A 16689-nucleotide genomic window follows, 5' to 3' on the forward strand; every position below is an offset into this window, starting at 1 on the left:
TAACTCTGAATATATTGTAATTCAAAACATTTAAAGTCATTCATAGACTACATAATTTTTTTTTTTAAATCAGTAAAAGTTATTCAGTAGATGCTGATTTGTCCCATAGTTTTATTTATTTTCTCCAAGACACAGAACTATTGGAATGGAATTTTTGAAGTGCTTCCTGAAATGTTTAAACTGCAATTACAGCTACAATTAATGCTTTTAAAATTTGGGATTTAATTATTTGCAAATGTATTCCCTGTCAAGTAAAGAACACACACTGCTCTTATACAGATGAACAACAACCAAGACTTTATTGCTACTATTTTGGAAGAAAAAGGAGTCTCCTACATGTAAACTGTGGCTTGGAGAAATAATTTCTAGTTTTTGGAGGGAACACGGTTGCAAAAGAAAACCTGAGCAGCTTGACAAAATCTGGCATCCTTTTTTGTCTATTACCTTGATGAAAACCCTATTGATTAATGCATTATTTGTATGTAACGTTGTAATAGTGTTTTTCATCATACTCTGCAGTTTTAACAGGTCTTTGTAAACAGGTTTTGTAAAGAATTGCTTGTGCACTGCAAAAAATGCTTTTCTTTCGCAGAGTTTAGTCTTGTTTCTAGTCCAAACATCCAAAAAATCTTAAATCAAGAAGAATTTTCTAGACAAGTAAAAATATTCTTGTGTTTTTATAAAAAAAATATCAGAAAATGAATTGAGTTTTTCCTTAAAACAAGCAAAATAATCTCCCAATGGGGTTAGAAAAATAAACCTACTTCAAAGTCAAAACAAGATTATTTCTCTTACTCCATTCATTCATTTTTTTTCGGCTTATTCCCTTTATTAATCAGGGGTCGCCACAGCAGAATGAACCGCCAACATGTCTTGTGGGGGAAACCGGAACACCTGGAGGAAACCCACGTAAAACACAGGGAGAACATGCAAACTCCACACAGAAATGCCAACTGACCCAGCCGAGGCTGGAACCAGCAACCTTCTTGCTGTGAAGCGACAGCTCTACTCATTGCGCCACCCTCTCTAACTCCATTGGCTCGTTATTTTGTTTGTTTTAAGGCAAACTTGATTTAATTATGACAATATTTCTGAAAATAAAACATTATTTTTTACTTGTCTATAAAATGCTTCTTGATTAAAGATTGTTTAGATATTTGAACTAGAAACAAAACTGAAACTCTAAGTTAGAAAAGCGTTTTTCGCAGTGTGATGTGGATGTTTTTATTCCCTTCTTTTCTTTCAATTTTTATATGGAATATGTGGCCCAAAAATGGCAAATTGAGACATCAAAAATCATTTTTCCTGAATCTTTGTCTTCAATAAAATAAAATAAAAATGCTCACTACTACTAATTTTTTCAAAACCATTTCTCTTTTAAAATCGAGGTTCTGGTGGAGCGTTAGTGTAATTTGTGCAGCCTACCAGTTTGTGAATCTCCCGCTCCAGGTTCTGGATGCAGTCCAGCTTTCTTTTCCTGCAGCGCTGGGCTGCGATACGGTTTTTACTGCGGCGTCTCATGTCGTGGATGAAGTCTAGCTGATCCGAGCTCAGTTTGTGCATTTTTATCATCAGCTGGAAGTCGTTGCGGGGAAGCTCCGTGATCTGGTCGACTGAGAAAGGCAGTTTCACCTGCAAGCATACAGAGCATTATAGTTAGATACATTTACAGCATACAGCTTGGAACATCATTTATTGTACTAAAAGAAAGAAAGGAAAAATAAAAGCAAAACAACTATAAATGCACATACAGACAAGATGTACTGTACCTGTGCTTCAATGAAAATATGCTGCTTCACCACTAGATGACACTGCCATCTAAATCATATGCATTGTTTTATTTATTTGCATGCCAAAAAAGGCACATCTGAACACTGTAAAACCAACAGTCAAATTTATCAAATGAATTGAGTGTAGTTAACTCAAAACTGACTGAAAGTTAATTTTACTCATTTGAAAAGAGTTTTGAAGTCAGTGTTGAAGGTAATGAGTTAATTAAATACCCTATTACTTCAACTTAAATTGAGTAAGTTCACAGTACTCATCAGGATTAGTTTTTTTTAACTCAAACGGTTTGAGTTGCCTTAACTTACAGGGTTTTACAGTACTCAGTTGGTTTGAATTCTCTTAATTTATTGGGTTTTACTTTCTGGATGCACTGTATATGTTTTATTTTATACTTTATAAATTCTGTTCAGCAAAGTTCAAAATGAACACATTTTTCGAATAAATGCTGTTATTTTGAACTTTCTATCTATCAAAGACTCATTTATCACATTTTTATGAAAAAAAAATGAATTGTTTTAACACTGACAATAATAAAGGTGTCAAGCACCAAATCATTACATTTCAGAATCATTGTGAGGGACTGCTGAAAAAATTAGATTTGACAAAATACTACAGCATAAAACTTTAATTTAGATTAATATCGGTTTTAATACTGGTTTTATTTAGTATATAGTATTTCTATTTAGTACATTTTTAGTACAGTTCCACCGAGATCAGCCAATCTGAATGTGTCTTCTAACAGGTGATAATAACAGTCGTCAGCCAAAGAGCTTTCAGTTTAATCTTCAGATTGTTCAGCCAATCTCTGAAAATGTCATGCAGATAAACACAAACTACAGCACGCATTACGCATCAATTACGAATTCTACAAACAGCGTGACCGTATTCTCATTTCAGACTGAGATGAAACCTGACTTAAAGCTCTCCGTCACAGTGCTCGCCATGACAAATACTGGCTCTCTCTCTGCGGTGACCTTGTGCCACTGCTCAGTCTGTGTAAAATGGAGGTCTATATTTAACCGCTCCACTACTGAGAGCTCTGTAATAAGGCTAGAATGACAGATTAGGCTTCCAGCGGCACAGGCACGTTCGCTCCTCTCCTCCTCTCTGAAGTGGGCTGGTTTCTGGGAGAAGGCAGTGCTACTGTGAAGTAGGGCTCATCTGTTAGGCAGCGAGGTGAAACGGCCCGTCATCAGATGGGAGCCTGGGGGCCGATGCCCCATTTCTGTCTGGGGACCTGCAGCTGGGAGCATTAAACTCCAGCAAAGTGAAGGGCACTATAAAGACGGCTAAAGAAAGACCGTTTCTGCAGAGAATTCTACACTATATTTGGGTTCAAATGTTGCATTATGTTTGAACCTAATTTTTTGGTTTTTCTACTAGGGCTGGGCCGATAAACGATATGATATGGAATCGCGATAAAACTTGTCAATAACAATGATAAGCTCTGGACTTTTTTACTCTACTACAGTATATCGATCTAAGAGCCAATCACAAACAGAAATGTGTGACAATAGGAATCTAAAAGTGTGTTGATATTAGAGATGTACAGATTTTTCAGCAACCAAAAATTTATCGGCCAAAAATGTTGTCATTAGGTTGACCCTTTAATTTTTGTGGATTCACTGGAAGAATTAGTGAGATTGCATTTTTGCCATATCGCCCAGCCCTAGTTTCTACTGCTAAATTGTTGCCTTCACAAAAATATATTGGTTCTTCAGCAGTTTTTTGTTGTACTATTTAGCATTACGAAGTTGAACTTCAATTCAAAATCATATAGGGGAAGCAATTTCAGTGCTATATAGTACCAGTAATGGTTTTTAATGGTTCTTTAAGGTGGTTAAGGTGTTATATATCACCATATTTAAATATGTAGCACTTTAAGTGGTTCCCATACAGTTTAAAAAAAAATAAATAAATAAATAAGCTGCTGCCTCAATTTTTTTTGCTCAATCAAATGAACTTTTCCAGTCATCTCAACTTAATCAACATTAATCAAACTGACAAAAAATATTAAGTTAAACTTGGCATAACTTAAAATAAAAAGTTGAAACCTGCACTGAAAAAATATCCATTGGATTTGATTGGATATTTTTTAAAGGTAAGTGATCGCAAACAATTTATTTGGGCTGAATTTAAACAAATTAAATTTAGAAGTGTTCAACTTCATTTCTTTGTTTAAACTCAGCCCAAAAAAACTAGTTTGCAATATAAATTTGGAAATCCAATGAATCTTTTTATTAAAATAAAGCAAGGCAATATAAAAATATTTGTTGTCTTGAATTTTTGTCGTACTGTGCATGTTTTTACAATGTTATTATGGCCAATGATCCACTTTTAGCTCCATTTTGTTTATTGTCAGCATGTTAAAGCTTATAAATCCTAATGGAATATGTCCCAAAACACACTAAATCCATTAGATCACTATAAATACAGTTATATTGGTTAAAATTGGATGGTTTGTAATGATTTTATGGGTTCTCATTCTGCTACTGTCCACCGGAGGTCGCATTTCGCTCACAGGCACATTCATTAATTTCTAAATGAATGAATGAATGAATGAATGAATGAATGAATGAATGAAATACACTATTTTCCACCAAAGCAACTTGGGGTGCTGACATATAATTGGCTAAAGTGGCAGTGGGCAGGTTAAAAGACCAAAACAAAGACAGCGTTCTGGCACGGAAAACACATTTTCAAAGCAGAATATCTGACTTCAGCATTGTTTTTCAGATAAACAAGAATGTTCACTTGGCATGTTAACATATTGTGGTATTTTATGCTTTAGAAGAGTCAAACACTTTCACACAGCACCTTTAATATCTTATTCTGAATTTTTGTTTTTTTGGCACTGCATTAACCAAAGTGTTTTGTTTATGGTTGCCAGACATTGCAGAAACCTGCCACATTACTAGCAAACTGGTTTGTAGTCACTGGTGCGCATAAATGAGCTATTTTACAGCAGCTCAGAAAGCTGTCAGATTAAAGAACCTGAAGCCATCAGTTTCATATTGCTGCTGCGAAAATGTCTGTTTCTTTGTGTGGCTGCCTTCAAAAACACTTTCTGACATTTCCATAAAAACGCAGTCCCTTGGAAACTGACAACTCCTCAAACTGGTTCTTTAAAAAAAAAAAAAAAAAAAAATCAAAGAACTAAATGAGACAGCAAAAGATGATAGCCAGATTGTTGATCTGGCAGTGTGTCAGCGCTTGTCAGGAGGAGGGACAATTATGTCATTGGGACCTGAGGCTCTGAGCTTATTGCCATGGCAACCCTTCAGTGTTTGCCAAGTTCCTGCAGCTCGATTCTCGATCTGAGTAGCTGGGGAATCAAATGTGGGAATGTTTTGTAATGATTATGGCTTCATTTTGTATTTATAGGGATTTTGTTTTTTTAATGGGATCAAGAAACAGATTTGAACTTGTGCCCATACAAAGCTCAGATGTCAAAAATACCCCCTCATTGGGCTGTGGGATTTGAGGAATATCAAATCTAACTGATTTTTTCTCTTATAAAAAATTAAATAAAAAAAATTAATAATAAATCATTAAACAAAATTGGGTATGTGATTTTTTTCAATGTTTTGGTTATATTGAAAAATATGAATACATAAAATGAATGCATGAATAATACATATTTTTATTGTTGAAGAGCCCCTATTATGGGTTTTTGAAAATGACCTTCCATGCAGTGTGTAACACAGCTCTAAGTGAATGAAAACATCCAGCTGAAATTTAAATCTAAAGGTGCAGCATGTTTAAAACTATTGATTTCTTAGCAAAATAGTTGACTCAAAGTGGAGTAAACGAATCGAGTTGGGTTCGGATCTTTTGTTTGATCGCATCGACGTCAATACGGTCGAAATCACCAAATAATAAAGGGTTAAAGTTAATTCTCACATCAACACCACAGTATAGCCAACCTAGTGCTGTGTTTGTTCCTGTCATTTTTCAGATTTTTTGATACAATAGCCTACGCTGCAACGCGGGATTCGCTGGCCGTTTGCTATTGAAGGAGCAGCAGAGACTATGGGACTTTGTCAGTACTTTTACAGTTCATATGGACCCGTTTCTTCTTCCTCCCAATTATAACATGTAAGTGTCATTAAAATAGTTGCTTCGTTTTGTGTAGTTTGCAAAATGTGTGTTTAATTGTGTGTTATAAGTTGTAATCACCCCGCGCGGCTTGTAATCACGTATCTGTTATAGATCAGTGTTTGTACTCTATCTCTCAGGTTAAATCTTGATGGGGCACAAATCGCATCCAAAACCATGTTAAAACTGTGACGCATGCTTCTTCCTTTACCGATTTTAAATGCATTTCTGAACTGGCGATCCTCTGCTGTTTGCCTTTGTTATGGCCACCATCAGCTGTTCCTCACACATGCGGCACGGTCAATTTTTAAAATAGTTAAATTTTTGCATGGATTTTTGTGTGGATTAATACTGAATGTGTGTCATTGTTATTACTTGGGGTTAGGTTTAAGAGTCGAGCAATATGCTGGACTTTAACTGCATTGATTTATTGCATTTCTGCATTGGGCTCTCATATTCTCTCTGGCTGCTATTTCATAACCATGGTGAGTTTTTCTCTTTGTCTCATGCTGAACGCAGTCGACCCATCGCAACAGACTGTGTCATCGGACCAATCACCGCAGATTAGCTTCGCGCTAAGCATGTTTTTTTGGGAACAAATGAACGATTCATATGGGAGTCGCTGGGATAATTTCGTAAAAATAAATGCATATTTTAAGACAACGAAAGTGTTTTTTGACCTTGCACGCATATCAGCATGTTGTTGGAGACCCCAAAACATGACTTTTTTTAATGCAAAACAGGTCCAATGAAATTGATGTTTTTTAGATGTTAGAATCAGTATTGTTTGTGACAAAATTGGCGTTTAAGAAATATAAAACTGATAAAAACATGTTAAAGCTTATACTTTGTCACTTCTGCCTAAATGGATCAATGGTTTTATTCAGGTCACCTCATACTTTAGCTTCTCATCAAATTGTGACCAATCAAATGCTCTCTAGTATCCAACATGCCCCCCTCCCCTCCCCCCTTTAAGATGCTTCTCATTTGCTTTTCATTTGATGCACTTAAGTATTCTCACTGGCAGAGTTGATAAAGCAAAACGCTATTGGTTGTTTTTAAAGGGGGAGGAGCTACACTATGTCCCACCCACTATGTCTTTGTGTTTCGGTTGAGATTGCCAAACATCGAATAAAAATGCCCATTTTAAAGCACTTCACAGGACTTTTAAGTTAAAATATTTAACAAAATATTAAAATACAAATATATTCTTTCAGTGCAGTGGGTAGCACATTCGCCTGACAGCAAGAAGGTCGCTGGTTCGAGCCTCGGCTGGGTCAGTTGTCGTTTCTGTGTAAAGTTTGCATGTTCTCCCCCTGATCGCGTGGGTTTCCTCTGGGTGCTCCTGTTTTCCCCACAGTCCAAAGACATGTTCGTAGTGTATGCGTGTGAATGAGATTGTATGGGCGTTTCCCAGTGATGGGTTACAGCTGGAAGGGCATCCGCTGCGTAAAACATATGCTGGATAAATTGGGGGTTCATTCCGATGTGGCGACCCCAGATTAATAAAGGGACTAAGCCAAAAAGAAAATGAATGAATGAATTTATCAAATAAATGTAGGATGATATTAACAATGACAACAATGGCATAATTTATATAATATAATTGCAAAAATCCTATTCATAGATCTCTCAAATTCTTCATTTATAAACATATTCAGAACATTAGGCTTTTATTTTGAGAGAAAAAAAAACACTGTAAGCTCTAAAAGCTTCTCCTGTGTTCACACACCATCTGGTTAAGTTGCTCTGTTTCTCTCATTTTGGGAAAACGCTGCATTCCCAAATTCATGTCTAAGGTAAGAAATGCAATAATGAGTTTGTGTTTGTGTGCCTTTACAATGGATGTAGGCGCACAAAGACAAAGAAAATATCATGACCAAAGATCACGAACTGCTTGTGTGTAAAAGAACACAATGCTGCACTTCATACTGAGACACGAATATTTCAATTCGATTAAACGATGTATTCATTCTGATTTTGATTCTCACACTTTGATCCCAACAATGGAGGACTTCAAGGACAACAAATACACTTCATACACAAATTCACTTCATTAAACATGTATACATAGACATTACCTATATCTGATAAAACTGCAGGTTAACTGTGTCTGTATATAATAACTTTTATTTGATTGCATCTTTAACTTAATTTGATTGTAATGCAATAATGTGCACCTTTTTTTAAAGCTGCTTTGAAACCATAATTATTGTAAAAAGCACTAAAAATTGGCTGTGATGTCAATGATAAAATCTGTAAAAATGATACACGGAAAATCTGTTGCCTGGTTGTTAGTAAGTTTCCTTATATATATATATCCATTTAAGAGGAAAAAACTAAAAAGAACCATAGTAATGTCAACAAAAAAGTAGACAAATGTAGTGTCATGTAGGAAATTCTGGAAAAGTCCATTTACTGTACGGTTATTTACCATATATATATATATATATATATATATATATATATATATATATATATATATATATATATATATATATATATATATATATATATATATATATATATATATATATATATATATATATATATATATATATATGGTAATTGGTATGGTAATGACATTACTATGGTTCTTTTTAGTTTTTTCCTCATAAATGATGTTTTATGTTCATGCTTATTGCATTACTTTAATGTTTTGTGTGTTACCATGATGGTGATTGGAAGCTGTGTAAATGACACAAAGTGCCTATTACACTCACAGGCCACTTTATTAGGTACACCTTACTAGTACTAGGTTGGACCAGCTTTTGCCTTTAGAACTGCATTAATCCTTCGGGGCATGGATTCAACAAGGTACTGGAAATATTCCTCAGAGATTTTGGTGCATATTGACATGATAGCATCATGCAGTTGCTACAGATTTGTCAGCTGCACATACATGATGTGAATCTCCCGTTCCACCATATCTCAAAGGTGCTCTATTGGATTGAAGTCTTGTGACTGTGGAGGCCATTTGAGTACATTGAACTCATTGTCATGTTCAAGAAGATGATTCGCGCTTTATGACATGGTGCGTTATCCTCCTAAAAGATGCTCTTCTGCATACCTCGGTTGTAATGAGTGGTTGTTTGAGTTACTGTTGCCTTTCTATCAGCTCCAACCAGTCTGGCCATTCTCCTCTGACCTCTGGCATCAACAAGGCATTTGCACCCACAGTGCAACTGCTGCTCACTGGATATTTTACTTTACTTTTCGGACCATTCTCTGTAAACCCTAGAGATAGGGGTGCATGACAATCCTAGTAGATCAGCAGTTTCTGAAATAATCAGATCAGCCCGTCTGGCATCAACAACCATGCCACGTTCAAAGTCGCTTAAATCCCCCATTCTGATGCTCGGTTTGAACTGCAGCAGATCGTCTTGACCATGTCTACATGATTAAATGCATTGAGTTGCTGCCATGTGATTGGCAGATTAGAAATTTGGGTAAACAAGCAGTTGGACCAGGTGTATGTAATAAAGTGGCTGGTGAGTGTATATAGTAGTATGTTTCTCTGCTTGTGGGAAAAGTTGTTTGTGATGAGCATCATATGACTTTTTCCACCCCAAATGCTTATGGTTATGTTTTTGTCTGTGTAACAAAGGTATGTGTATTTGTCTATGTTAATTCTTCAAAAGACTAGCGTATAACAATCAAATTAATGAATAAAGTATGGTAGTTTACTGTAAATTTTTTGAAATAAAACAAATGTATATATTAAAAATTAAACATTGTATACAAGTTGATTCTCACTCTAAAATACTGGCCGTTAAAAAAAACAACAAACAAAAAAACTGGTAGATTTACTTGCCAGAATGATTAAAGGTAAAATTTTGGCAACCACAGCAGTCAGTTTTTTTACTGTAAACTTTTGACATTTATTTTTTTTGCAGTGTACACTAACCTCTGGTGTGCGCTCTTTGGTGGCAAATGACTCACTATCGCCATCAGAAAAAGATCCAGACTCATCACTTGAATTAGTGTCGTAGGACTTCTCGCACTTGATTTTTGGTGGCCCCGATGTGCTATTCTCCCGGTGTTCAAGGGCCAGGCACCGTGCCATGGTGGAACAAGGAGAGGTAGAGAGCTCGAACTGGGGCAGGCTGGAAGGAGAGCCTCCACTGCCATCATCAGCGTACGAGTAGGAAGAGCACGAGCTAGAGGTTCTGACATGGCTCTCGGCACGAGTAGAACGGGAGCACATTTTAATGGGCACCGGGCAACTGCTCTTTGGGCGCCTGCGATAGGGCAAAGGGGGGTCTTGAGAGGCAGAAGTTGGGGACAGAGTTTGGGAGCAGGGGAACGACTGGCTGGATCCTGCCCACAGGTCTTCCGGAGTCTCCTGCCCCAAACAACTCTCATCAGGATATGAATGTGCGGGCGCCAAATGGTAGGGGCCTCGAGAAGAAAAGATTACACTTTTTCTGTCGCTCTCTTGTTCAGGATCTTGTGAACAAATCCTCTCAAGGGAAAGCGATTTGAGAGACACTCCATCTGGTAATTGCTTTGATGAGAGTCCTCCAACAAAAGCCTGATAGTGCTTTTGGAAGTCAACCAGTTGTTCCTGAATTGCGACAACCTGTTGTTCCCGAATTGGGGAAGTTCTGCTGGAAAGTTGCAGATCAGTGGAAAGACAATGATCTGAAGATGAGACTTCCTTTTTAACAAGGGAGCGCAGGCACACCGGTGATCGTTTGCTTGCTGGGAATTCATTGGGTGTTGAACTAAGTTGCCTTCCATCAAACTCCATTTCTATGTCCATCTCAGTTTCTTTAGCCCTGACCAGACCGTCCTGTTCCAACTCGGACAAATCCAACGGCACACAGACTTCCCCATTGGCTGGTTCTGCTTTCACCTTGGAGAGATCCAGGCCTCGGGCATTGCTGCTGGTGACAGTGTCCTGCAGGGAGCCTTGTAAGCTTAAGGTACTGCTGTGCGAAGAGGTGCTTGTGTTGTGCTTGGCGTGAACCTGATGGTACTTCCTATATTTGGGATAGCGAGGGAGGTCAAAGGGCTGAGGTTGGTCGGATTGATGCATTTTCACTTGCTCAGTCTCAGAATGCAGCCTTGATCCGAACAGTGGTGGTTTGGAGTCCTTCAGCTGCACTTTTGCATCCTCTGTTTTATTATTATGATGGTTCTGGAGCAGGGTTTGATTTGATGGGGGACTCAGGCTGGTGTGGATGCCATCTAGCTCACTCTTCATCTGGCCTTCTAGGAAGCGGAAGCAGGAGTCTTCGAGGTTGTGCATTCCCAGGAATTCAGCACAGCGCATGACATCTTGGATGTTGTCCCGGTTGAGGAGCAGCTTGGCTGTGTATGCAAACTGCAACAGAGGGGCAAAGCCTTTTTCTGTGACCTAGAGAAAGCAAAACAAACGGACAATTAAATGAAATGGTCTACTTTTGTAGCTTTTCATTTGTTACTTAAGACCACCATTGTTACTTAAGATTTCCTTCCAGTACTTTTAACCTCTATACCGATCTATAGAAGCAATTTTCCAGTAAATAATAAATATGCACGATACAGTATTAGCAGACATTAACTCTTCCTATGCCACAGATAAGATGCATCATCTGGAAGCCATGGCATGTTTGTGAAAAAGGATCAACTTTAAAACAGATGCTGTTTAAGGTGCAGTAGGTGATTGTCTTCAGAAACATTTTTTTCTTGTGCTGGTTGAAAGTCTCTTCACATTCCAATAGTACTGATTAAATTAAATGATATAAATGTATTTATATGTGTTTTTATATTCTAAGTAAGGCATAAAAAAAAAAAAAAAATGCTCATCCAATTAAATATTGTCGGCCCGACAATTCCCATAATTCTGATAAGTAGCTCAAACTGCCTGTCAACAAATGTAGACTTGTACAACGGTGCATCTCTGTTCACGCAGATCTGCCATTTGCACGTACACGTGTGCCGCGCATTCATATGCAGACGAGACAATCACAAAATCAAATGCTGAATTAAAACTTGTTAAATTCCTGAATCAATATTGTAGTTACTTTTTCACGCTGGGGGAAGGATGACACCGTGGCTGAAGTATTTCTGTTAGACAGGTAATGTTCTGTTTTAAAACTATTTTAGTCATGCAAAGCTGATTGTGTTGTGTTATGAATGGGTTATATGCTCAGAAGTATTGTTCAGCCACTGAAATATTCCAGTGAAAGATTGATGTGACTATTTTCAGTTTCATAAGGGACCTTTTACAGCATCAATAATGTCGTTTTTTATTTAGTTTAACAACAAAACATCGGTAAATAGTGCTATTTCGCCTAGCCTGTTTTAGTAAGCTGAAGTTGGTTTTATTTTCACATCACATTAGTTAATTTTTGAACAATGACAACCTGTCATCATGCTCCCTATATTGTTTACCGCTACTCTGAATATTCAGTCTGAAACAACATGCATGTATGGCTTAGTAATAAGTCAAATTACTGCACGCTGCCAACCAACCACTAAGCATACAGTAGTCGCTTTAGGACAATGTGCATGAGAGAGTGAGACCATTATGACAAGTTTTGCTTGCAACAAAACTGAAAACGTGCTAGATATAATACAGATTTTCATTCAGAATTGCAGAAGAAGTTTTCTAACTGGCGAATGACATGAACTAGTGGGTTGTCTGCTGTCATCTTTAAGGTGCGCACGCTCGTGTTTCAGGAGGCATGGATTTGGACGGCAGGGGAGAGTCTGTGTTTCAAAGAAATTATGCTAACCGGTTAGCATTTTAGCAGATCACCAACTGCACCTTTAAAATAGCATACGACTTTATTGAATTTTTTCAACAGTTCAGCTTATTACCTTTTTTGATTTTATATGTAACGTTAATTTTGTAATCTTAGCCTTATAATATACACTGAAATTATTAAAAATGATTAACAACATTTAAAGATTTTTACATGATGTTAAATATAATGTAGTTAAATGTATTTAAATTAATGAACATGCATCATTTTAATAAATACTAAATGTTTATCTCAATAATTCAAGTTTGCTTTAAGACTTTTTGTAGTTACAGTAAAAAAAATTGTGTAGAAATATTTGTAATATTAGAGTAAGAAATACTGTAATATTATGAATTATTGTAGTTTGAATATTGCTATATGTACATTTATTCCTGTGTCACTTTTTAATTTTACAGTTTGTGCACTTACTGCATATACTTACAGCATACCCTTTTTAAAGAAAGTACTAAGGTACTTCTAAAAAGTGATAAGGTATTGAATGTACAAGTGTAAACTAAGTGACCTCTTTCATGAAATAAACCCAAAAATTCTCAATGGCAGCAAAGGCACAAAGGAATCCAAAATACGAACCTCATGACATCTTTAATCCCCCAAAAAATGCGCAGTCAAGAATCCTTTTTAAGACCCCCAAATGACTGAAAATAATCTGCTTATCCTCAAATCACATTTTTAAAACTGCTACCTGCTAAAGGTTTGAGCCTCCCATCAAGCTCTTACGTCAGGTTGATAAAACAAGCAGAGCGTTAGGAACAAAAATAAAGCGCCCTCCTCATCACTTTAAATCACTCAGTCTCTCTCTCTCTCTCTCTCTCTCTCTCTCTCTCTCTCGCAGGTATCCACGAACACTCGGGGTAGCGCAACCACATCAAGAACATCTTCTTTAAAATAGAAAACCCAGCTCCCCCAGACATTCCGTCAGTCCTCCCAGAGCTGCTAATAAATAGAAAAGCTAGAGGGGGGAAAATGCTGAGCATTCGCTGGATCTATTTTCAGCTGGCATCAGCAGCTGCCGCCTGCAGAAGCATGTCTTTATGGAAGCCAAGCGCCATATGAGACTCCTTTAATGTTATAACCAGCAATCCTAATGAGGGCAGCGGGCAGGGACGCATGTACAACACAAAGCAGAAAGCAAAAACTCGACACTATAAAGCTCAGTGTGACTCTGAGGAGAGGGAATGAGATATGAAGCCAATTTTCTGGTCATTACAGAATACAATCTGACATTAAGTGTTTTGAAGATGAATGATAATTAATATATAAGCAGAGGCTTCTGACATATCTGGGATATTGCAATATAAGTTTGAGGTTTGAGATCGAGCAAAGCACCTCGAGTGTTACTACACAGAGGATCGACCATGAATAAATCATACTTCTGAGAGGCAAACACAACAACATGAGAGCAATTATAAGAACTCAAAGAAAGTTGTGGATAGATGATGAACATGTTTTCTGCTCTGACACACTGCTGTTGGACTGCTCTGTTTCTACGATGAAGCAGAACTTTTGTCATGATACTGTATTCTTTAAGGGAAAATTATCTGATGGACAGTGCAGTGAAACAATTATAATCTATATATTTTTGGCATCTAGATTTTAAACTGTTTATCATTTTATGTATTAAGATGTCATTTATTCTTGTGAATTTAAAACTTAATTAAGCATCATTGCTCCAGTCTTAAAGGTGCAGAAGGTGATCTGCCTAAATGCTAACCGGTTAGCATAATATCTTTGAAACACAGTCCCTCCCTTGCCGTCCAAAGCCACGCCTTCTGAAATCACGAACGCGCACCTTAAAGATGACAGAGACCCACTAGATCAGGTCAGCCAGTTAGAAAACTTTACAGTACTTTATAATACTATAATTCTGAACGAAAGACTGGATTATATCTAGCACGCTTTCAGTTGTGTAGCAAGCAAAACTTGTCATAATGTGCAATACTTCATGCATGCAAGGATCGCTGCTCTCAATCTCCCACACGCTTTATCCCAAAGCGACTATTGTGGGTTTAGTGATTGGCCTGCGGCGTGCGGGAATTACACTTATTACTAAGCCATACTTACATGCTGTTTCAGAGCAAATATTCAAAGTAGCATGGTAAACAATATAGGGAGAGCATCACAGGTTGTCATTCTTCAAAATTAACTAATGTGATGTGAAAATAAAACCAACTTCAGCTCAGTAAAGCAGGTTAGGCGGAATAGCGCTATTTACTGATGTTTTGTTGTTAAACTAAATAAAAATCGACATTATTGATGCTGTAAAATGTCCCTTATGAAACTGAAAATCGTCATATCAATCGTTTGCCAGAAGTAGGCATGGGCTGGTATAAGATTCTGGCGGTATGATAACCTTGGATAAACATATCATGGTTTTGCGGTATTGTGATTACTGCTCTAAAGTATTTTCTTTTTAAATGTCTGGGGAAAAAACTAAAACTTTTTTCCTTTTGAACACAATATATTTTATTTAGAGAAACATTTATATTATTTTGGTACAGTAAACGTGTCAGGCTAAAGGAATTATTGACTTCTTCCATCTTCATTTGTTTCGAAAACAGATTTTTTTACAATTTAAAACTGCATCTTTTCTGCTGAAGATACTGTTGTCCTTAAAAACAAACAAATAAAAAAGTAAATAAAAAAAATCGTACACATACCTTAGGAACGGTTTTGCAGAAAATTTTGACTGTTTTAAAACCCTGACTTTTCCAAACCACGGTATACCTTGAAAATCGATATCGCCCCATGCCTAGCTGGAAGATTTCAGTGGATGAACAACACTTCTGTGCATATAACCCATTCGTAACACAATAAAATCTACATCAGCTTTGCGTGATTAAAATAGTTTTTAAAATAGCATGCAAAAGTAACTCCAATCTTGATTCAGGATTTATAATAATAATTTATAATTTACAGCATTTGTTTCTACTGCTTTCTCTCTCTCTCTCTCTCGTGTGCACACGCAAATGTCAGAGATGCTCAGATGTACAAATCTACATTTGTTGACAGACAGTTTGAGCTACTTATCAGAATTATGGGAATTGTCAGCCCGACACTATTTAATTGGATGAACATTTTTTAGTCTTATGCCTTACCCAGAATATAAAAACACATATAAATACATTTAGATTCTTTACTTTAATCAATACTATTGGAATGTGAAGAGACTTTCAACCAGCACAACAAAAATGTTTCTGAAGACAATCACCTACTGCACCTTTAAGTGCCTTTATTCTAGTAGGTGGGTTTTGATTTATTATTTCAGAGTAGAATTATATTACTTTAATATAATGTTATTATTACTGTTGCAAGCAAAATACTCTGATCTATATATTTTTGAATTCTAGACTTTACACAGTTTATTATTTTTATGTTTTAAGATGTCATTTATTCCTGTGAATTGAAAACTAAATTAATCATCATTGCTCCAGTCTTAAGTGTCTTTATTCTAGTTATTCTAGAAGGCTGATTTTGATTTATTATTTCAGAGTAGAATTATACTACTTATTATTAATGTTATTAGTAATGTTGCAAGCAAAATATTCTGATGGAAAAATATTCTGATTTGTCAGATATATATATTTTTTTTTGAGCTAGACTCTACACTGTTTATTATTTTTGTGTTTGAGAATGTCATTCATTCCTGTGAAGGATAAAACAATTTAAGCATCCTTGCTCAACTCTTAAGTGTCTTCTGAAATTATCCTGACATGGTGATTTTGATTATTTATTTTATTCATTAATAGTATTAATTATTAAATAATAGTAGACTTACATTACTTATTCATTCATTCATTTTCTTTTTGGCATAGTCCCTTTATTCATCATGGGTCACCACAGCGAAATGAACCGCCAACTTATCCAGCATATTTTTTACGCAGTGGATGCCCATCCAGCTGAAACCCAACACTGGAAAACACCCATACACTCCAGCACTCACACACATATACTACGGCCAATTTAGCTTATTCAATTCACCTATAGCGCATGTCTTTGGACAGTGGGAGAAACCGGAGCACCCGGAGGAAACCCACACGAACAAGACAGC

The 16689-nt window shown here is 36.6% G+C and overlaps 1 protein-coding gene across 2 annotated transcripts in view; it reads right to left on the bottom strand.

Moving 5' to 3' along the window:
- Positions 1-16689, bottom strand: part of bach2a (BTB and CNC homology 1, basic leucine zipper transcription factor 2a) — a 57918-nt gene that overhangs the window by 1265 nt on the left and 39964 nt on the right. For both annotated transcript variants that reach the window (XM_056476907.1, XM_056476908.1), the window contains 2 exons: positions 9794-11248; positions 1426-1632 (listed from right to left, as the gene is read on the bottom strand). In XM_056476907.1, coding sequence (XP_056332882.1) covers positions 1426-1632; positions 9794-11248 — 1662 coding nt within the window. The remainder of the gene's footprint in view (positions 1-1425; positions 1633-9793; positions 11249-16689) is intronic.

This window comes from Danio aesculapii, chromosome 17 (genome assembly GCF_903798145.1).
Source record: "Danio aesculapii chromosome 17, fDanAes4.1, whole genome shotgun sequence".
Lineage (NCBI taxonomy): Eukaryota > Metazoa > Chordata > Actinopteri > Cypriniformes > Danionidae > Danio > Danio aesculapii.